The sequence below is a fragment of the Quercus robur genome, chromosome 5, assembly GCF_932294415.1.
Source record: "Quercus robur chromosome 5, dhQueRobu3.1, whole genome shotgun sequence".
NCBI classification, from domain to species: Eukaryota; Viridiplantae; Streptophyta; class Magnoliopsida; order Fagales; family Fagaceae; genus Quercus; species Quercus robur.
Window position 1 is genome coordinate 30718680 of NC_065538.1, and position 23259 is coordinate 30741938.

A 23259-nucleotide genomic window follows, 5' to 3' on the forward strand; every position below is an offset into this window, starting at 1 on the left:
CGCTGTTTGAGTTGTGGGCAAGTGAGAGCTTTGAAGAAGAGCAAGGTCTTGGAGCTGTAGCCAACTTCTCCTCTGACCTACTTCCTCGGCTTTTACTTATTCTCTTGTATCTTCCTTTCTTTTGGTCATGTAGTGAACTTTGACACAGACCGGTTCTAGCTTTTCATTGTACATTGTACTGTCTTTTTGCTTTAGTAAGAAATGACGATTTCTTTATTTATTCTGAATGTTGTTCCTTTGATAAAACTACTTTGTGAGTTGGTGTACTCCATGTGTGTGTTTCTCCTTGGCAGTATTCAGAGCAAGGACTCTTGAAACCCGATTCAACTAATTCTAATCTATGGACACTAACAGACATGATAATAACTCGTAGTAAGTTAAACTTAGGAAACTAACCGAGATGTCGATTGAACGCTCTGTAATAAGCGTGGGAATATCGTCTGAGGGTGACGAACTTTGAATAATTCATCCGAGGGCACGACCAAGCGTTGCGTGACTTTGGTGGTGCTTTTGAAAACTCGTTAATCCATTCCATACTGGTCCCTTTAGTGTTAAGGGTTCAAAAGCAGACTAGAGAGTCCATGTAACACAGCTTTTCCATTTAAGTAGTTGGTTTCCCCAGAGGCTTGGGTCCGAGGACCATGCAAGGCCTTGGTTCTGTCCAAAACTTGTCTTTGGTTTCCCCAGAGGCTTGGGTCCGAGGACCATGCAAGGCCTTGGTTCTGTCCAAAACTTGTGTGATGCTTTTTAAGTAGTTGGTTTCCCCAGAGGCTTGGGTCCGAGGACCATGCAAGGCCTTGGTTCTGTCCAAAACTTGTCTTTGGTTTCCCCAGAGGCTTGGGTCCGAGGACCATGCAAGGCCTTGGTTCTGTCCAAAACTTGTCTTTGGTTTCCCCAGAGGCTTGGGTCCGAGGACCATGCAAGGCCTTGGTTCTGTCCAAAACTTGTGTGATGCTTTTTAAGTAGTTGGTTTCCCCAGAGGCTTGGGTCCGAGGACCATGCAAGGCCTTGGTTCTGTCCAAAACTTGTCTTTGGTTTCCCCAGAGGCTTGGGTCCGAGGACCATGCAAGGCCTTGGTTCTGTCCAAAGCTTGTGTGATGCTTTTTAAGTAGTTGGTTTCCCCAGAGGTTTGGGTCCGAGGACCATGCAAGGCCTTGGTTCTGTCCAAAACTTGTCTTTGGTTTCCCCAGAGGCTTGGGTCCGAGGACCATGCAAGGCCTTGGTTCTGTCCAAAGCTTGTGTGATGCTTTTTAAGTAGTTGGTTTCCCCAGAGGCTTGGGTCCGAGGACCATGCAAGGCCTTGGTTCTGTCCAAAACTTGTCTTTGGTTTCCCCAGAGGCTTGGGTCCGAGGACCATGCAAGGCCTTGGTTCTGTCCAAAACTTGTCTTTGGTTTCCCCAGAGGCTTGGGTCCGAGGACCATGCAAGGCCTTGGTTCTGTCCAAAGCTTGTGTGATGCTTTTTAAGTAGTTGGTTTCCCCAGAGGCTTGGGTCCGAGGACCATGCAAGGCCTTGGTTCTGTCCAAAACTTGTCTTTGGTTTCCCCAGAGGCTTGGGTCCGAGGACCATGCAAGGCCTTGGTTCTGTCCAAAACTTGTCTTTGGTTTCCCCAGAGGCTTGGGTCCGAGGACCATGCAAGGCCTTGGTTCTGTCCAAAGCTTGTGTGATGCTTTTTAAGTAGTTGGTTTCCCCAGAGGCTTGGGTCCAAGGACCATGCAAGGCCTTGGTTCTGTCCAAAACTTGTCTTTGGTTTCCCCAGAGGCTTGGGTCCGAGGACCATGCAAGGCCTTGGTTCTGTCCAAAACTTGTCTTTGGTTTCCCCAGAGGCTTGGGTCCTAGGACCATGCAAGGCCTTGGTTCTGTCCAAAGCTTGTGTGATGCTTTTTAAGTAGTTGGTTTCCCCAGAGGCTTGGGTCCAAGGACCATGCAAGGCCTTGGTTCTGTCCAAAACTTGTCTTTGGTTTCCCTAGAGGCTTGGGTCCGAGGACCATGCAAGACCTTGGTTCTGTCCAAAACTTGTGTGATTCCTTTTATTTGCTTGTTTTCTGAAGGCTTGGCTCCTCGAACAAGGTGGGGGGAGCTGGCCTGGTGTTTGAAGCCCCTAGGCTTGTCTATGTCGTCAACAACGTGGAACGTAGCCCCTAGTAAGAGCTTATGTTGGAACATCAGCAATATGTCGCCGGTGATATAGGCACCTTCATAGCCCCTTGTTCGACGGAAGCTCAACTTCACCATCGCTCGAGCTAACATGCAAGCCTCCCCACAGACGGCGCCAATTGTAGGGACACGATTCGCGTTGGACCACAGTAGGGTTGGGATCGCACGTAAATGGACCCGTACAATATCATTTGTAGAGAGTGGGGTCGAAAGGCTAAGTCATGTTTACTCAGCCGTGGTTTTGTTAAGTAGTTCATGCATGATCTAGAGGTGTTCACCCCTTTAGGTCCTTTTCTTTCCGGAAGAACCCCCCCCCTCCTTTAGGTTGCAAATTTTCCTTTTATATTAGCATGCATTCAATTTCCTTCGTCCACGTGTAGGGTTGAACTTTCCTAGCCTGACACTTGTCCCATCAGTTTAAGACCTGAGCTGTTGGGAGTGGTTGAGTAGGCTAAAGAGACACGACTCTGTGAGAGGCAAAGCTCCGTCTAGGGCAGGTAGTTTGGGCAGCCTGTCCTAGATATTTTATATTTCTTACAAGATTATCCCTTTGCCGCTTTTACCCCTTTCCTTAGTGTAGCTCTGGGCTAACCGAGGGCTGTACCTTCCTCGGCGGCTTCTATGGCCCATTAGTGCTTTGTGTTTATTGGGCTGGGACTACTATCCTCCTCGGCCTGGGCCTTAAGTATCCCTGTGAATAGGTGGATCTGGCCCATCTGTTGTCGGGCCCCACAATAATAATTTGACTAATTTTATATATTTTTATGATAAAAATTATGTTTAATGTTAAATGTATCTATCCATATGCATGTGTTACATACTATTTTTTTTTTAATAATTTGACTAATTATTTATATTTTATAATAAAAATTGTATTTAATTTCAAATGCAACCATGTGTTTGCATGGGTTACATGCTAGTTTCAAAATAGAATACAAAAAAAACAATTTGGGACGAAAGGAGTAGTAATTATTAGACATGGCAAAATGGATCAAAATTTTCTGATCTGACTTGAACTTGATTTTTTTGACTCGAAGCAAAAACGGGTTGACCCGTGACCCGACTCGTGTTTTTTTTTTTTTTTTTTTTTTTTTTTTTTTTTTTTTTTTTGCGGGTCAACCCGATCCAACCTGTGACCTGTACCTAAAACATTTTTTTTTTGGGTAAAAAAAATAGTAAAATTAAGACAATATTGGTTTAATTGTTTGTTGTGAGTTTTAAGGAAACAATTAAGACATTTACATAACTGTATGCAAATTAATTGAAAGATGAATGGTTGAACACTCTGTAATGAGTAAAGATTTTTAGATATTAAATAGTAAAGTACATGTCAAGACAATCTGGTTACAATAGAGTTAAAAACATAGATTTAAAATTGTAGACATATGTGAAAAACATTTACAAGTGTGAAAATAGTGAAGCCAAAGTATTAAATTAGCATAAATTATGAATACTTAGACTTATTTTTTAACAATTTATGTCCAAAATAAACACTTTTTCAAAATAAATTATGACATTTTCTAGAGTGTGTGTTGCTTAAGAACGATATGATATTCATAAAAGAGACCATGTATAAATAAGTAAACAATAAAACTTTAATGTATATCTTAAATTAAAATAGAGTGCTAATCACAATTGATAATAGATTATAAACTTAATTTTCAAGATTGTGAATTTCTTATATGTTTTTATTCTTTGTCAAATGAGTTATCTAATAAGTCATTTGTAATTTTGTTTTATATTTTGAGATGTTGATATTGTGTAGAAATAAAACTTATGTATTTGTTTTATTTATCTCTGTGTTATTTTGTTTTAGATAGCAATGTTAGGATTTGTATAATTTTAAAATTATTGAACAAGTATTAATAAGTTTAACTGAGTTCATTCTTGATATAAGTAGTGAATTCAAAGTAATGTTTTTTACATCAAGTTATTTGTTACATGACTTTTCAAATGGTAAATATATATTATTTTCTTTATAAAAAAAAATGACCCTACCCGACCTGCCTGTTTTGTCATGCCTAGTAATTAGCAAGGAAACAAATTTGGGTTTCAATAATGGAGGTAGCATAATTAAAAGAGAGATTCAACCAAAAAATAATTAAAAGGGATTCTCCATGGGCTCCTAATGCCAAATTAACCGTCCATAATGAGCCCCCTAAAAGTGGTGTTGAAATCTAAGGCTAAGGCTAGGGCCCAAACATGTGATAAAACAAAAATGAACGGCCACATCACCCTCTGCCACGTGTCATCATCAAGAGGACACCCTTCCCAACCCCACCAGTCTTTCTTTGTCTTTCAGTTCATGGGGCCTCTTCTGCTACTATAAGAGTGTACCGCACATCACATGTTAACATTCAGAACAGTCAGACAGAGAGAGAAAATAGAAAAGAGAAGAGAGAGAGAGAGAGAAAATCAAGCTCGTTAGCAAGAAGGTGAGGCCAGGATTTCTCAAAAATCCATAGAAGAGGTTGAAACTTCGAACCCCTTATCCTATCCTCTTCAACACCTTTCACTATATTTATGCTTCAAGTTATAATAAAGACTTCTCATTCTCAGAAACTCTTCTCTCTCTCTCTATCTCTTCCTCTTATTTATTAAAGTTGTCAATGATTTCTGAATTGGTTTTTTGAAATTGTGTCTCCAAATATATATTTTCTTTTTGAAGTTACAAGAGGAAGGAGATGGCCCCAAAGTCTGGTAGAGGCAAGGCAAACAAAACCAAGGCAGAAAAGAAGAGGAAAGAAGAAAAAGGTTTAATTAGATTTCATTTTTTACTTACAAAGAAGCTCCTATATGTTTTTTTTGTTTCTTTGGTTTTGTCTCTACTTCTTCTATATATGTGGGAAATTTGATTATTGAATACTTATTTTCCTTTTTCTTGTTTTATTATAGTGCCTACTGTTCTTGACATTACTGTCATCACACCATATGATTCACAAGTTATTCTCAAGGTACTGATTTTTTATTTTTGCTTTTCTCTTCAACTATTTTACTTTATCTATGTGTTTCTTAACTAAATTTTGTTTTGGCTTACCAACCAAAATCTTTTGAAGGCAATCTCCACTGACAAGATACTTGATATAAGGAGGCTTTTGGCTGTGAATGTAGAAACATGCCACCGTACAAACTATTCTTTATCTCATGAGGTGACCCTTTTTATTTTTTTATAAAGTAGATACTCTCTTAATTTATCTAACATTCACGGTTATGTAGTCTATGAATGCTAAATTAAAATTTTAATCTTCTTTATCAGGTCAAAGGCCAGAAATTGAATGATAGGACCGAGGTGGTTACTTTGAAACCATGTATTCTGAGGATGGTTGAAGGTAGGTGAAGCAATATTCTTACTAGTAATTCAGCATCAACCTTTGTGTCGGTCACGTTTTCATTACTCGTCTAACAAAAACTGCTAAATTTAGGTAGAATCCAAATCTTGCTTTCTTGCCTTATTACTATTTTGATGATTTCCTTTAACCTTATTACAGGTATCATGTTCTAAAATATTTGTTGTACGCAGAAAATATAGACGTAAAGCTATTAGTAATTACCATAATTTATTCAAAGAGTGCCAAAAATGATTCCTTGAAGAGAGATACATGAACCCATTAATCAATATAAAAAGAGCGTAGAGGGAATGAAGTTTTAATACAAAAACACGTCACAAATTTTACTTAAAAAGTTATAATAAATTTTAAAGAAAGGTGAGTGTGAATCATGTAGTCACATTTCAAATTAGTTCAAATTAGTAAGTTGTTCTATTCGATGGCATTACCTTTAATTTGTTATTTTCACCAACTTTATAATAATATCTTTCCTTCAAAGTAGTAACTATACTAAGTTACCAATTTTAATGATAAGTTTTGGTGTAGTTTTTGGTAAGTTTATTTATTATAAATATGTTTGGATCTGGTTTGATGAACCTACTATTTAAATAAAATGAATCAATACAAATAAATTTCCCTTTTTGATAAGAATACAAATAAATTATACCAAAAGCACCCTGAGAGTTAATTGAACTACACATGTTTGCATTGAGGCACAAATTTTATTTTATGTTTTATTTTTACATTTGGCTAACTGGGTGAGTCTTTCCAAGAGAGAGTTAACAATTCCCAAAGTCCTTACTACCGTTCTTATTAAAAAAAACAAGAAAAAGAAAGATGAATTGCTCAAATATCTTCATTCTCCAGTCTAGACTTTCATTGTTTTATCCCACCGCAGAACTTAAGTGGTGAAGAACTTGTCTCCCTTGTCTCTTGTGCGAGCGTGCACTGTTTTTTAAATTCCTTTGTATTAAACATGCATTCTTAGTTTTGTTCTAGGTAAACTCACTCAATTATATATTTATTATTAAAATCACAATATATTAGTACTACACAATTGCTATTCAATATTTGAACTGGAGAGTCACATGTACAAAATTGTGCTTTTGATTGGTTTTTTTTTTTTTTTTTTCCACTACTTGTTACGATTCCGATATATATATATATATATATATTTTCCCACTACTTGTTACTATTCCAATATAATATCAGCTTATTAGTGTTATTTTTTGTACTAACTCTAAGAGTTTAATCTGTTTTTTTGGTATAACCTAGATTAGGTGTTAATAATTTTTCCTTTCAGATACCCCATAAAGTGTCCTTCTTCAGAGCAAATCAGAGGGGACCCTAGAAAGTTGTTGGTTAAAAAAAAATAATAATTAAAAAAAAAAATTTGAAGGATCATTGGTTTCGTCGTCAAGCCCCGGCATAAGATTTAAGATTTTATTATCAAAGATCCTGAAGTGTGACCACTGACCCCTATGAAACTTTTTATATCATTAGCTGTAAAGCAAAGAACCTCTTTATTTTTGTTTTATGTGTTTTTACTAAGTTAATTAATTAATTTATTTATTTAGAGAGGAATGTTAAAATTATTTAGAACAATATATTTAGTTGAAATTAAATTTTTTTTACTGAAATTATTGTAGATAAAATTAAAAAATAGTTAAAATAGTATAGTGGAATTCATAAATAATACCAAAAAGTATAATAAAATCTATAAATAATAATAAAAAAAAATTAAATAATAAAAAAAATTCGTTTTTTAAGTGTCAAACACAAAATGTACCATATACGTATATAGTAATTATATAGACTAGATAGTACTCTTTTTTTGGATCGTACTATATATAGTACTATATATAGTACTCTTTCAATTTTACTCCTACCTCATGAAACATGCTTTACATCGAAGATAGATGGGTAGCTTTTCAAAAGGAGGATCTAACTGCTGAGGACTTTAGCGGAGTGTGTGTGTGTTAGAGGGAGAATACAAAATAGAAAAGAAAATGAATGGAGTGTACTATGTGTTTGGTTGGAGGGGTGGATTTTGGAGGGAAAATAGGCTTAAGATGAGAAATTACCCTTTCATACTAGGGTTTTTTATTTATTTATTTTTTTATAAATGTAATAGGAGCATAAAAGTAAATTTGTAAAATTATATTTTCTATTCTCTCATTTTCTTGTCAACCAAATAAAAGAATTTTCTACTTTACTTTTCCACCCCAACCAAACATATATTAGGACAAACTTAAATTGTTTTTATTCACATTTTTCATCCCACCATTTTCTATTATTTTATTTTTTTCATCCCCAAATGGGCCCGTAATGAGTTAATGTGAATGGACAAACCAGCTTGGTCTGTAATGTTCCATATGTACCATCTTTACAATAGGGGACCGTTAGTTAATGACTGACCACACCTCTCAGTTAACTTATTAGACCTACATTTGGTTGCCTTCTAGCCTAACCAAATTTGGCAACTAACTCAAGACCTTTGATTTTCACATTGACTAATTGTTTGCAAAACACAAATTTTGTTGAGTTCTTCTAGGGACACATAATAAAAATTTCACAACATTTCAAAGTAGCTTACCATCTCACGCATTTTAAATCGAAGATTGTAGAGGGTCCATGTATGAGGTAATACGCTAATTTATGAATGTAAAATTGTTGTCCCCAGCTTTATTAAATTTTGCTATATAGTATTTATAATCTGATATGACAATAAATATGATTACTGGATTTTAAAATAATTAATGAATATCATAATTATTTGTTTTGTAATTGATAGACACATAAAATTTTAAATTATATAGTAAAATCTAAAATGTGTAGCATTCTCGTAGCATCACTCAAAGACAATTTGATTACAACACTTACAAGTAGAACCACCATAAGTACTTGGTGAAAAATTGGTCTTGGAGTTGGATGCACCAATCATAAAATAGTTTTCCTTTTAATATTGCATCACTTTTTCACGGTTAAGTAGTGAGAATGAACATTTGGGTTTTAGTTAGCTCAACTATAAAGTTTCTTATTATCAAATAAAAGATATGTAATAACACGTGTATTTTCTTCTTTGAAAAATATGCATTATAACTCATAATAGAACATTTATTAATCTTTAACGTGCATCCTTACAGCACTTGTTAACTGTCCCCAAAAATATTTTTTCTTTTTAAAGCCAAGGTGGGAATTGGGATAGTCTTATGTGAATTATATATTTTCAGTTATTAACAAAAATGGCAATATATATTTTTCAGAGGACTACATTGAGGAAGCCCAAGCGGTATCGCACGTGCGAAGGCTACTGGACATAGTGGCCTGCACCACAAGATTCGCGAAGCCCAGACGAAGCCCATCAACATCAGAGCTGAAATCCAAAAAGAGTAAGGCCCAGGCCCAGCCCAAGAGGGGTAGTAACTCCGCCCCACCTACACCGTCCGATGGAGGAAGATCCCCGTCATCAGAACCGTCGGTTGCGGCGGCGGCGGCGGCGGTGTCGGAGAACATTGGGATGGTGGCAATTCACCCAACCCCGAAGCTCTCCGACTTCTATGAGTTCTTCTCCTTCTCTCACCTCTCTCCTCCTATTCTACGTGAGTATTTTATTTTCTCCTTCAATTCTTGCTGCTCTGTTTGGTTCCTCAGAAAATGTGGGAAAATAAAAAGGAAAATTAGAACTCTGGAGACAACACCCATAGGGTTCAAAATGTCACAATAAAAAAACTAGGCAGTAGGATTTTATTTATTTATTTATTTTAGGAATTTTTCTCTATATATATATATATATATTTTTTTTTTTTAGGCTTAAAGTTTGGTTGTTTTCATTTAGGCTCTTTTGGTTTGACCGTTCAGAGCATGCTTTTTTTTTTTTTTTTTTTTTCCTTCACAACAATGGCATTCCTGCATTCCATAGTATTTTTGAGCTAGTATTTCATAATAGTTAGACATGCACTTAATGGTTAGATTAGTAATGGAAATAGACGATAAAGGGTCAAAATGAAAATTTTGTAATGTGAAGAGTTAAAATGAAAATAACCCAACTTTAAGTGTCAAAAGTTTACTTTAGTCTAAAGTTCTATCCTGTATTTTATCAGGTGTCAATTTGTTATTTAAAAGGTTGTACAATATTTCTCTTTGTTTTTTTTTTTTACAAATAATTTGATAGTTATAATAATGGGGAATAGGAGATTTGAATCCTGATTTGCCTATATAAGGAGAGTAGGCAATGCCATTGAGATACAAGACTTTTGGCCATGTGTCATATTCTAAGTGTAAACCAATGCTATCAAATGAAGAAGTGATTAAATATGCCACACGCCTAATAAAATTATATAGGATAATTGGATAAAGATTAATCTCTTTGAAACTATTTTTTGTTGATTTAGTTGATCATTATGTTTTATTCACACTACTCTATAAGTTATTTAAACGAGTTACATGAATGTCAAATAGGTTGTATGATTAAGAGAAAACATGGGTGATCATTTAAATTTTCACTTTGGGAAAATTTTCTTACAAATTGTTAAATTGATTGTTTTGTTATATAATTTTTGTTTTGCAGATTTAAGGAGATGCGACCAGAGGGATGTACAAGAAAGGCGTGATGTGGATTACTTTGAAATTCAGGTGCTATTGCTATTCTCCATTTTGTTTTCTATCTTTAACTTATGGTTCAATGACGGTTGATTGAGCCTATGGTACTATTTTTCATCCCATCCTTAAACCTCTAAGCTTGTCTGAAGGTGATATTTGATCCAAATATCTATTAATAAAACCATTATTGAGTGAAGTAAAGCGAAGTATTAGATTATTAAAATTCGTTTTGTCCTTTTAGCAAATACTGGACAGGCCTTTTCTCAAGCTGATCATTTGAGCTAAGTGACATGGTTTTTGTTCATTAAGGCCTCTTCCAAGAGGTTGTTCAACATTGGCTCATTTGCCATAAGCGTAAAACTGGTGGCTAACTTACCAATTAGATCTTCAGCTGAACATTAGCAGCCTAGTGTGTTTTCTAGTCTAGCTGCCATCTTCAATTTTCAAAACAGCTTTATAATATGTCATTTTGTAACTTACATGAAATTGTTCTTGATTAAGTTAGATTCTTTTGGAAGAAGAGCATGCTATTTTTCCTGTGAAGTACAGAACTTCACAACTATTTGTTTGATCATTAATATTGAACACCAATTCATTCATGCCATACTATGTATTATGTTCCTTTATGAGTAAATTAGCCTCTTTCAAGACATTAGTACAACTTTCTTAACTTTTTTCCTGTCTTCATGATAGTTTTGTTCAATCTTTCTGCAATTTAAGTTGACTGAATCTCATTAAAAAACTTCTTTTTCCATTTTAAATGAAGATATTGAAAATATAATTAATGCATGCAGATTAAGATCTGCAATGGGAAGCTAATACGAGTGGTTGCATCCTTGAAAGGGTTCTATACCATGGAAAAACAGTCTCTACAAAGCCACTCCCTGGTGGATCTTCTACAACAGCTTAGCCGAGCTTTTGGCAATGTGGGTACTTTATATATTACTTGAATTTTGATACGTATATTTCACTTTCTTTAATTCTATTTACTAGTTTGCATATGTTGCGCATGAACCACTCTGTTTCTCCTTGCAATCACCTCACAGTGAGTGCAAATTGCTAAGTTTAGGCCAATTGTAGTAATTATTTTTTGATGGTTTATAAAGTAGCACATAAACTTAGTTTATAAAGTAAACTTAAAACCTTTGTTTGCAACTCAAAAATAAAAGATTATAATTTTTATTTTTTAATATGTAAATTCATTAATCCACTGCCAAACTGCATCACCACATGGTCGTTAACGAATTTGTTATGATTTGCTTAAATTTAACCTTACTTCTGAGAAGTGTTCTAATTTGATTTCTTTTCTGGATTGAAAAGCTATATTTTCAGAGGAGTTGTTAAAATTCTTCCATCTGAATTTATATTCAAATTAATCAGGTTGCATACCAAACCAAATTTATCGATTTGCAGAATAACCTTGGCTAGTTGAAGACACCAATGTCTCAGCTAATCTTTCTAATTGGATTCTGCTGAAATTTATTTCATTTGGTGACTTGGTCGAGAGTTAGCTGGAGTCGCATGTTTTTCGTCTGCAATATTATCTTGCTGATCTGTTTTGAACTTTATTGTTTAGTTTGTAACTAACAAATGTGTGATTAATGCAGGCATATGAATCTTTGATGAAAGCTTTTGTAGAACATAATAAGGTAGATATTCTTTCACAATAAAAAATTCAATTTAAAAACGTATTTTATTTACAGCAAAAATGCATAAGCTTTTTAAATAATTCGTTGTGTTCTTCTGATTCCCTCCCTTAGTTTGGTAATCTTCCATATGGATTTCGAGCAAATACATGGCTTGCTCCTCCATCTGTTGCTGATTCTCCATCAGACTTCCCATTACTACCAACAGAAGATGAAAATTGGGGTGGCAATGGTGGTGGCTGGGGAAGAAATGGTGAATTTGATCTTCAACCATGGGCAACTGATTTTGCAATTTTGGCTTGCCTACCTTGTAAAACTGAGGAGGAGAGGGTGGTCCGAGACCGGAAGGCTTTTTTACTTCACAGTCAATTTGTTGATGTCTCAATCTTTAAAGCTGTTGCAGCAATACGCCATCTCATAGATTCCAATATGCAAGCAAAGGACACAATAAGCAGTAAACCAGGCTCAGTCTTGCATGAGGATCGTGTGGGAGATCTGTCCATTATTGTAAAACGTGATACAACTGATGCAGGCTCAAAATATGATATAAAAACTGATGGCCGTCAATTATCCAATATGTCTGACAAGGAAGCTGCTCAACGGAATTTGCTTAAGGGGTTAACTGCAGATGAGAGTGTAGTGATTCATGTAAGTACTTTTCTCCTATGCTGCAAGATTATATATGAATGCATGTTTAAAATGTGAGTAATATGTATCTAAATAAGTTTATAAATATAAGTGAAGGCTACTTTCTAGTTTCTACATTTTTGGATACTACGTATTCAATTGCAGTAGGCTGTCTCTGATTCCTCGGCTGATCTGTCTAGATATAAACCTAGTAATTTAAGCATTTTCAGTTTTGTTTCTATACTGAGCATGCATGTTGTCCTTCTCCCAACTATTTACCATAAGCTACACAAATTCTATGTCCAGTTTTGTTCATTGAAATTGAGTCATCGTTTTCTTTGATATCAAAGGCAACGTGTCTATTCCACTTCCTAATTATCCATTATCTTTGGTTCTTCTCCTTGTCCTTGTAATGCTCTTAACATGGAAAAGTCATCACCCCTAACTGATGCCGTTGACTGATCTTAGTTGCACATGTCCAAATTTTCTCAAGTGGTTGAAACTTTTGCAGGATACATCCTCCTTGGGTGTTGTCAATGTAAGGCATTGTGGATACACTGCTACTGTAAAGGTTGTTGGTAATGTGAAGAAGGCAAAGTTTCACACTCAAGATATTGAAATTGATGATCAACCAGATGGTGGGGCAAATGCTCTTAACATTAACAGGTTTGATCCATAAGCTAATGCCCTCATTACTAAAGAGTCTGGTTTTGATCCATTTGTAGTTGCATGCACATATTGCACACATGCTAGGCAATACTGTTGGCAGGTCTTAACAATATACAGCTCGCCTCACCTGCATCATATATTAATGATGTTGAGGACGTTCACTGAAAACAGGAAAAAAATAAAGAAAAGAATGATAATCAGACTTGTTAAGTTAATATGCTTTGTAAGTGAATGACTGGTAATACAAATATAAAAGTTGTTAAAATGGATTCTGTAGCTTTTTTAGCCAAAAAATGGCAGTATGCCTTTGAACAACATGATGCGGTGGGTATGATTGGTGGCTTAGAACTCTTAAGTTCCTTTGTCTGGAAAATAATTATTTGGATCATTTTCCTAATTTCTTATCAACTCCTTTGAAACTTAAAAGAGAGTTGGTTTTTCCTCTCATAAATATGGAAAATTCTGAAAAGTTAGGCATGTTCTTGTAATGCATAGCTTTAGATCCTCTAAATCATAAATATGCATGTGGAAATGCAGATTACTTGGCTCTGAAAACAATTCTCAATGGATTTAGTTCAGTTCCCTTATGCTGGATTCAATAGTAATGATCAAGTACTTTTGAAGTGCTTTAGAGAGTTTAAGATATATTTTTAAAGGCTGACTGTTGCTGCATGCATATTACCCTTTGGACTGATTGAATACAAAACTATTTTACAGCTTGAGGTTTCTGCTTCATAAGTTTAGTGCTGAACCATCAGGAGGATGTTGGTCACCTCAGTCTAACTTGGATGGCATGGAAGTGTCCAGATGTCTGGTCAGAAGAGTAGTTAAAGAGAGCTTGAAAAAGTTAAAGGAGATGCCCATTGATTCGAAGAGGTCTATAAGATGGGAACTTGGTTCTTGTTGGGTACAACATCTACAAAAGCAGGAAAGTCCAACAGGAAACAAGTCTAAAAGCCCAGATGATGATAATGGGGCTGAACATTCGGTCAAAGGTCTTGGAAAGCAGTTTAAATTTTTGAAGAAGAGGGAAAAGAAAGAAAATTGTGCAAGTAGCACTGATAATGAAGAAAATGATTCTAGACCTGGCAATCTGAATTCGGAAACTGATTTGGGAGAGCTAAGCAATGGTGAACTCAAAGGCGTAGCAGAACTGGAGAAGCTAATTTCTGAAGATGCCTTCTTGAGTCTGAAAGAAACTGGGACTGGTCTTCATTTAAAGGTTTCTTTGGAACTCTAATAATTTTTGTTACATTATGAACCTGTTGATTCAATTTTAGTACATATGTGCTATTTTGCTTGTTCATTTTAACTGAAATTCCTTACAAAATAAATTGGGTTGGAGGAAACTACTTAAATCCATTATGTGGTGTGGATGACCATCAATGTGTATTTTCTAGTAAAGTGTCTTATTGTTGAATGAAGGACCTAGGCTCGAATCCTTCTACACCAAAAAGAAACTCATTTGTGTGTTGGCCTGATGCTCAATAGAAATTATCATAGAGCAGATGCCTTAGGTTTCAAATCCTACTGTATGTATAAAAAAAGAAAGAAGTCACATGACTATTAAATAAGTCATGTGATTAAATGTACACATAGATGATTATGTGAATCGTCATTTAGAAGGATGTAAGAACTTTGTTCCAAACCGATTTGGAGTGAATTTTCATTCAAATTTTATTCTTTCCTCTTCTTGTTAGAATGTTTCATTGTTTATTTTTTGGTTGTTGTAATGTTGTTATTATGGTACCAATGTTGTTTCTTGTTATCTTTTGGACTAACTGTTTCAATTTGCTTCTTCAAACAGTCAATAGATGAGCTGATCAAGCTGGCACATGAGTATTATGATGAAGTTGCACTACCAAAACTGGTAATATTCTTTTTATACACTGAGTTTTGCTATGTACTTAAGTTTACAATGGTTATATGCAGGGTTATGAACTAGATCTCTTGTTTTCTTAGGTAACAGATTTTGGGTCACTGGAACTTTCTCCAGTTGATGGCCGTACATTAACCGACTTCATGCATTTAAGGGGACTACAGATGCGCTCTTTGGGTCGAGTGGTAAGAAACAATCCCTCTATGTCTTTCTTCCTCCCTGCCTCCTCTAACAACAGTCTAGATCAATGCCATTCTGACTTTAGTCTCTAGAAAACCTGGAGGGGGATGATTTTAAAACTAGTAAATGTGCAGTGTTTTGTTTCTGTTGGTCCTAATCTCATTGTACAAATCAGGTTGAACTTGCAGAAAAACTTCCCCATATACAGTCACTTTGTGTCCATGAGATGCTTGCTCGAGCTTTCAAGCATCTACTTAAAGCAGTTGTTGCCTCTGTTGACAATGTAGAGGACTTACCGGCGGCAATAGCTTCGGCTCTAAATTTTTTACTTGGAAGTTGTGAGACGGAAGATAATGACAAAGAATTGAATGATGACCATATTCTTAGATTTGAATGGTTAAGAATGTTTATAGCCAGAAGATATGGTTGGACACTTAAAGATGAGTTTCGCCATGTGAGAAAGTTATCAATTCTCCGAGGTCTTTGCCATAAGGTAATTATTGCTTTTGATTGCACTTGCTTCTATTTTTTTCTCAAAGCATGATCATTCTTTATACTTGTTATTCTTCTCCCAGGTTGGATTGGAGTTGGTTTCCAGAAATTATGACTTGGAGTGCTCTTACCCATTCAGGAAATATGATATCATCAGCATGATTCCTGTGTGTAAGGTGGGAATCTCTCTCTCTCCCTCATCTATTCTGTTTTTGATTTGATGGTTACCATCTCTTTGCGCCAGATAATAGTGACTTAAAATAGCTTAGACTCTGAATTATGTTTTTGATTTGCTAGTTATCATCTCATTGAGGCAGCTAAAATTGGCTTAAAACTATCTCTGATTTTTTTAATTTTGTTGAACAGCATGTAGGATGCTCTTCAGCAGATGGACGGAATCTATTGGAGTCATCTAAAGTTGCTCTTGATAAAGGAAAGTTAGAGGATGCTGTTAATTATGGAACAAAGGTACTCTCCCATTCTGTCCATATAATAAAGGCATGTGCACTTTTCTTAGAAAGAGAACAGAAACTGACCTCACTGTAATACTCGCATTTGAAGGCGCTAGCAAAGATGATAGCTGTATGTGGTCCATACCATCGAACCACTGCAAGTGCTTACAGTCTTCTAGCTGTTGTTCTTTATCACACTGGAGACTTCAATCAGGTAACAAAATCTTTAGTTGATCTTTTAGCTTTACTTGTGGGAAATTGAGCCAAGAATCTATCTTTTATTTATTGAAGCTGAGTACTAATCTTCATTATGTAAATTAAAGGACCCTGTTGTGTCTAGCGCTAATAAAATGTATAATTCTCAAATTCAATCTATAGCAGAGGTCAGATTACAATAAAAATACAAATTGGTCAAACTGAAATATGCTTTGTAACAACCACAACAACAATAATTGAGTGTTAGTCTCAAAACTTTGGGGTCAGCTATGTATGTTCAACAGACTTATTAAGGTCGGCCAAATGAATTGAACTAGATTTATTCAAAATAAAGTGACTAAATTTTATGTTGGCCATCAATCTACCACAACCTTCCTTCTTTTTCCAAACTTGGGACTACTTGTGAATAAAATATATGACACCAAGCACAAATACAGGTGGAATTGATGGCCAATGTGTATAAATGTTTAAATTGATGGTGCACTATAGAATCTTTTGTTTTGTTAATTTTATTTTTTATAATGTGAACCATTTACAATTTGTGAGACAATCTATTCCTGCCAACTGGTCTTGTAGTTCTGTGTCTAAACTTGGTTGTTACTGTATGAGAGTACTTATATTTTTTTATGCTCTAAAGTTTGAGTTCTTTTCCATTGTCTAGGCAACTATATATCAGCAAAAGGCTTTGGATATCAACGAGAGAGAACTTGGGCTTGACCATCCAGATACAATGAAAGGCTATGGGGATCTTTCTGTTTTCTACTATCGCCTTCAACACATTGAATTGGCTTTGAAGTAAGTTAGAGCAACGTATTGTTATACTTGATATTTTGTCAAATCGATTATCTTTGCTCTCTTCATTCTAGATTATTGTGCTGTATACTATTATATACTGACATTCTGATAAATGAGTTCCCTGTTGAATCTTTCCCTTACCCAACTATAAAATTCTAATTAATTTCAACAGAAAATTTCCACTATTCTCATTGTTTTTCATTCCTTGTCCTTCTATTGGTTCTCTTGATTAAACCTATTGGGTAATTTTCAGGTATGTAAACCGTGCTCTGTTCCTTCTTCATTTTACATGCGGACTGTCTCACCCAAATACAGCAGCAACATATATAAATGTGGCAATGATGGAAGAGGGCATGGGAAATGTCCATGTTGCTCTCAGATACTTGCATGAAGCTCTAAAATGCAACAAAAAATTATTAGGAGAGGATCACATACAGGTTTCGATCTCTTCTCTCTCTCTCTCTCCTCTATGAATACTGACTCAGGAAAAAACCAAAGCTGATGCAACAAAAAGATAAAATATAGGTAATCTAGGAGTTATCACTTCGGTTTGCTTAGATTCAACAATAAGAGAGAACAATCCTTATAGTCAACACCTATGGTTGGCTGGAGTCAGCACCAGACCATTAGAAAAATTCAAAGAGAAATTTATTAATCAATCAAATATGTCTTCATTGGAGTAGAATTGCACACTTATATAGACAACTAAAACTATATACCCTAATTCTAGTTTACTTAAACAAGTTTTTTTTTTGGGATAATTTACAAAAATAAAAATAACGGTTGGTCTAGGAAATTAAATAAAAACACTAATAGCCTAATTAACTAATCAAACCTCAAATAAAATCCTACTGATCATTAAAAGTACAATTTAATTCCAAAATTAAAAAAAAAAACTAAAATAAAATAAAATTGTATTTGCACTTCCAGCACAAATACCCATATTACATGCAATCTTCTCATAAGTTAAATGTTTTATTTTACCTTACAGACAGCTGCAAGCTATCATGCCATAGCCATAGCTCTTTCATTGATGGAAGCATATTCCCTGAGTGTGCAACATGAACAAACTACTCTTCAAATACTTCAAGCCAAACTTGGGCTAGAAGATCTTCGTACTCAGGTCACATATCTTTTACTATTGTTTGAGTTCATTAATTTTACAATCGGAAAGTATTTCCAATCTTGGTATCTTTACTGGAGTTCTTTACAATAACAATAATAACAAAGTCTTAAGTCCCAAAATTTTGGGGTTGGCTATGGATCCTCAATATATTAGTTAGGGTTGCCATGTGTATTGTTTTCTTCAATTCTATTCTATTGGAATTCGTTAAAGAAGTAAAATTTTGCAACACAACCAATCTTGGTATCTCTATTGAAATTTGTTATAGAAGATAATTTTGCAATACACAACAGGTTGAACTCAAGGATGATTTCAGCCAATCTGTCAATGGGGGATGCTCTTTCCAGATTTGACATATAAAGATGCTGTATGTTGTTAATTGCAGGATGCTGCTGCATGGCTTGAATATTTTGAATCAAAAGCTCTGGAGCAGCAAGAAGCAGCAAGAACTGGAACTCCAAAGCCAGATGCATCCATTGCAAGCAAAGGTCACCTTAGGTATTGATATGGTATTCCCAAATTACTTGGTTATAAATTGAATTATTATACTTCAGGTCACCCAAACCCTTGGCCTTTTCTTGCAGTGTTTCGGATCTCCTGGATTACATAAGTCCTGATCAAGATTTGAAAGGGAGTGATTCACAGAGGAAACAGCGGCGTGCCAAGGTAGGCGGATATTTCTTTCTTTACTAGAATTTAGGAACATATTGGTTTATGTTAACTGTCCTATCAGCAAGAAGTCAAAATTCATAACATTTGATACTAATGTTGTTTTGTGAACAATGTATTACCCTTGCACTAATATAATCACCTACTCGACACAAAGAGTAGGTTAAACTAAGCTTTATAAGCGCCTTTAATTGTTTTGGTTTGGTGAGATTTCTTTGCATGGCTTGCAAACACCATCGTTCAACTCAACTACTATAATTTCCATTTCTATTATTATGGAGCATGGGTAGGAAATGAAATGTAGTGCCAGCTGATTTCTAACTTTGGTTGAATTGGCTGCGTCATGCACATGCATGCTATAAATTTTGTAATAGTTCAGAATTTGATGGAGGTATCTATCCAAGTGCAGCCAACCATTTGGTTTCTCAAAGTGCCCATGAAAAGAGTGAAAATTTTCTAATCAATATGACCTTAGCAGAACCAGGTTCCATGCTTCTACAATATACTTACGTGGAATGAAATGCCCCTCATATGAAATTTATCCTTTTATTTCTTTTTTATTTTATTTTATTACCAATGCATCTGAAGCAGATGGGATGTTTTTGATAAACTGGATTTTTGTTGGTGGGTAAGTAAAGGGTGGTCTTAATCGGCTTGTTGTTCTTTTAGAGTTTGTTCAAAGGTTAATCAATGGCAGTCTTGTTGAACTTTAGAAATTCTAGAGCACAACCTTTTTGAACCTTTGACACATCTCAAGTTTTCAAAGATGTTCTCAGAGCATGCTAGTAAAAAGATATCTACCAAATTCTTCTTTTCTGCATATCTAGAATCATTCATTTGATGGATCCGCTAAAAAGAAAAACAGAACATTTTTTTTTGTGTGCATACTTATCTTGATTTTTCCCTTAACTTCCAGGTTTTGCATTTAAGTGATAAAACCCATCAAGCACAAAATGATGCTATAGGGGATGATGATATGCTCTATGATGGCCCAGAAAACACTGCACATACAACAGATGGAAATACAGAAGTAAAAGTCAGCAAGGTTCATCCTGAAGAAAATTATGATATTACTAGATATAGGCTGACAGTTGCAAGTGAAGTTGTTGAAGAATCTACTTCAGATGCAGGGTGGCAAGAAGCCAATTCCAAAGGGCGGTCAGGGAAAACTTCTGGCCGGAAGTTTGGGAGGCGACCTGTTCTTGCAAAGTTGATCGTTAACAATTCTGAATATTCAAATTTCAGAGAAAGTAGCTATAGGCATGACTTCATTTCACCAGTGCAAAAAACAACTCCAAAGACTGTTTTAACTGAGTTGTCTCCTCTGAAACAGTCAAAGGCTGGTAGCTTGAGCTCTGCAGAGGATTCAACTAATCTGAAGGCAAAAGCTCCTGTTTCCAAGGTTACCTCCAGTCCAGCAACTCTTACTTCCTTGGCCTCAAAATCTCTTTCTTACAAAGAAGTAGCTCTGGCACCGCCAGGTACCATTCTAAGACCGTCAATGGAGAGAGTTGAAAAAATAGATGATGAAAAAATTGAAATTCAGATGTACAACATTCCTCATGAGACATCAAAGGATGAGGAAAGCAGCACTGGCTCTGTAGTTGAAGCAAGCCCAAAAGATGATGAAATCGAGCAAACTCATGAAGAAAGCACTCAAAAGGAAGACACTACACTGAAGGTTGAAGAGGCTTCATGTTCTTCTGACCAGGTAAAGCCTGTAGAAACAAATGGGAGTAAGCTTTCTGCCACAGCTAAACCATTTAATCCAGGACCCATGCCACACCTTTTAAACTCAGTTGCAGCGACTAGTATATATGATGTAAACGTTAGTCAAGGCATGCTTGCAGAGCCTGTTCTTACTCCAGTTGCTGCCAGGATTCCTTGTGGTCCTAGATCACCCTTGTATTATAGAAACAATTATTCTTTCCGCATGAAACATGGCTTTTTGAGACATCATACCCTTGGCAAGGGAAGAAGTGGATTTGGGCCTCCAAGAATGAACCCAGATGCACCTGAGTTTGTACCTTGGAGAGCTAGGCAACCATATCCTGGTGATGAAAATTCTCACATTCAAAATGAGTCAAATTCTATGTTTGAAATGAGTAGTGCAGAGGAGGAGAAGCTGGGTGATGAATCCAATAATGAAGTTAAAGATGGGGCTTCAAAAAAGAATTTCTCCGAGTCTGAAAAGTCAGAGCTTGCAAGTCAGATACTGCTTAGCCTCATTGTAAAGTCAGTCCATCATAATATGGAACATGTGAGTGAGCCTGCAGTTAGTGAGAAAAAATTGGATTGTTCAGAAAATTCTTCAGATGCAATAGCAAATGACAGTGCAATTATAAAAATTCTCAATGGAAATGAGGGGAAGGACTTGGTTTCTCAATGTGATGATTGTGAGCAGCCAAAAGCAGATGTAAATAAGAATAAAAATGGTGATAGTGAAGGATTCATAACTGTCACAAAGAGGAAAAGAAACAGGCAAAGGTTTCCAAATGGGGTAACTGGGTTGTACAATCAGCAATCTATCTGTGCTTCTGTTCGTTGAAGAGTGGGGATGACCTGAACTAAAATCACCAGGAGTTCATTTAATATTCATCATCAAGAAGTCAAATGGGGTAACTGGGTTGTACAATCAGCAATCTATCCGTGCTTCTGTTTTTTGAAGAGTGGGGATGATCTGAACTAAAATCACCAGGAGTTCATTTGCTATTCATCATCAAGAAGTCACCAGGATGGCATTGCATGTTCATCTCCTAGTTCTAGTCTCGTGAATCTCTTTGCATCGAGTGTAGAAATTATTGAAAGTGAAGTTTTGGTAATAATTATTATTATTTTTTTCTGTTGATTTATAAGTATCACTTGGGACGTTTTAATAACCAATGTAATATCTCTCTTATAGTAGAGATTTTGTCTTATCAATAAAAAGCTAATTGGCTAATACTTCCATTATTCCTCCATATGTGAGTGTGTTTTTGTTTTGGATTTTTTCCATTTATAATCTGAAGTGGACTTTTAACTTATTCCAACTCCGTCTATGCTCTGATGAATTAAAATTGAGCTACTGTTTATTTTTAAGTTCTGTTTCTGAGAATTTATAAACTTGGGACTAGTAATGTTTTTGTAGGTCACTTTGCAATAAAGAGAAGTGCTATTTGCATTTCACAAAGACATTTTTTAAAGTGTTGATCTCTTCTCTCTCTCTCTCTCTCTCTCTCTCTCTCTCCACACACACACACACACACACACACTTACACTTGGTGACACACAGAGATGCAGATCGGTATAGAGAATCTGCAATGAAAAGCATGTCCGAGGCTACTTTAACATAGCTTGATCATGATGCAGATTCTCGTCAATATGAAATCTTAAATGAGAAATCAATATACACTGTAGTCCATTGTTGCTCCGAATACTATAACATAGGATCCATTTTACTAGAGGACGGACATTCACCATGAGGCATTATAGGAGAGGGTGGAGGTTTCCCTGGAGCATCATTTTCCCTACTCCTAAAAATACAAGCTGATCTCTGTTTATTTCTGTTGGTCTTGCTATTTCTGCACAGAAAGGTAATAACTTGTGCATGGCCACTTTTCATTTTCTGACCTGTTTAATAAGAATAAATAATTAAGTAATTAGGAAAATATTAATATGATTTTTAACTAAAATACTTGGGAGAATCATATATACATACATACATATAAATATAAATTTGAGTGCTAAAATTACATTTCTTGTCACATTAGTTGCACATAATTTAGGAGAACTTTGTCACAACTATAATTGTGTGATTATCATTTATATATATATATACTTGGCGCTACAACTGATGTATTTAGTACAAGCTTTGTCTCCAATGCTTCAGAACTTCATGTTTTCTTTTTTGTGGGAAACAAATCATTGCCGAAATGGTATTAGCCTAGGCAATATTGTGAGGTTACACAAACTTTTAACTTTGACTGGCACAGGCAACTCAGCTAAACTGTGTAGATCACAAACAGTAAAATCACAAAAAGTGCAGATATTGCAATGATCAAGAATTTGGTGGTTTTCTAATTTCATCTATTCTTGGGAAATTAAACAGGATATAAGCTTGATGAATCTGCCCCCCATCCCCATGTGTACTATTGAAAGAGTCTATTCAAAGATAAGAAAAAATGGGCCTATTAAATTCAAAAGAACAACACTGATCAATAATAATATCTTGACATTTCTTTGATGCATGGCTATAACTTTCAGGACTCAGGAGTATGAAATCTTCAATTCATCGTGTCATGTCAAGTAATTAGTCTACGACGCATTTTTTAAATCAAGGCTGAATCATAGTTAATGCCTATGCCTATTATTGCAGTATAGGGCCTATAGGCCCAAGTCTGTATAGTATTCTAATTAGATTCATTTTATTAGGACCTAGTGCAAGTAAA

At 35.5% G+C, this 23259-nt stretch overlaps 1 protein-coding gene across 2 annotated transcripts; it reads left to right on the plus strand.

Annotated features, from left to right (window-relative positions):
- Positions 1-4502: 4502 nt before the first annotated feature.
- Positions 4503-21784, plus strand: LOC126725778 (protein REDUCED CHLOROPLAST COVERAGE 3). Of its 2 annotated transcripts, none has more exons than XM_050430694.1 (24): positions 4503-4626; positions 4825-4910; positions 5052-5110; positions 5213-5305; positions 5413-5485; positions 8749-9084; positions 10053-10117; positions 10879-11010; positions 11692-11733; positions 11845-12378; positions 12869-13023; positions 13744-14248; positions 14834-14896; positions 14989-15090; positions 15261-15578; positions 15661-15753; positions 15944-16045; positions 16139-16243; positions 16907-17040; positions 17294-17477; positions 18032-18163; positions 18549-18661; positions 18748-18829; positions 19749-21784. In XM_050430694.1, the coding sequence occupies exons 2-24, from the start codon at positions 4841-4843 to the stop codon at positions 21378-21380; spliced, it is 5124 nt and encodes a 1707-aa protein (XP_050286651.1). In that variant the 5' UTR covers positions 4503-4626; positions 4825-4840; the 3' UTR covers positions 21381-21784. The 2 variants fall into 2 exon arrangements, with proteins under 2 accessions (XP_050286651.1, XP_050286652.1); XM_050430695.1 differs by having other exon boundaries at positions 4573-4591.
- Positions 21785-23259: the final 1475 nt, after the last annotated feature.

Excerpts from the sequence above, each read along its gene's own strand:
- LOC126725778 (XM_050430694.1), top strand. The coding sequence starts at position 4,841 with ATGGCCCCAAAGTCTGGTAGAGGCAAGGCAAACAAAACCAAGGCAGAA. Across the intron at positions 9,085-10,052 it reads CCTCTCTCCTCCTATTCTAC|ATTTAAGGAGATGCGACCAG; the intron begins GTGAGTATTTTA and ends TTTGTTTTGCAG. Across the intron at positions 15,579-15,660 it reads TCCGAGGTCTTTGCCATAAG|GTTGGATTGGAGTTGGTTTC; the intron begins GTAATTATTGCT and ends TTCTTCTCCCAG.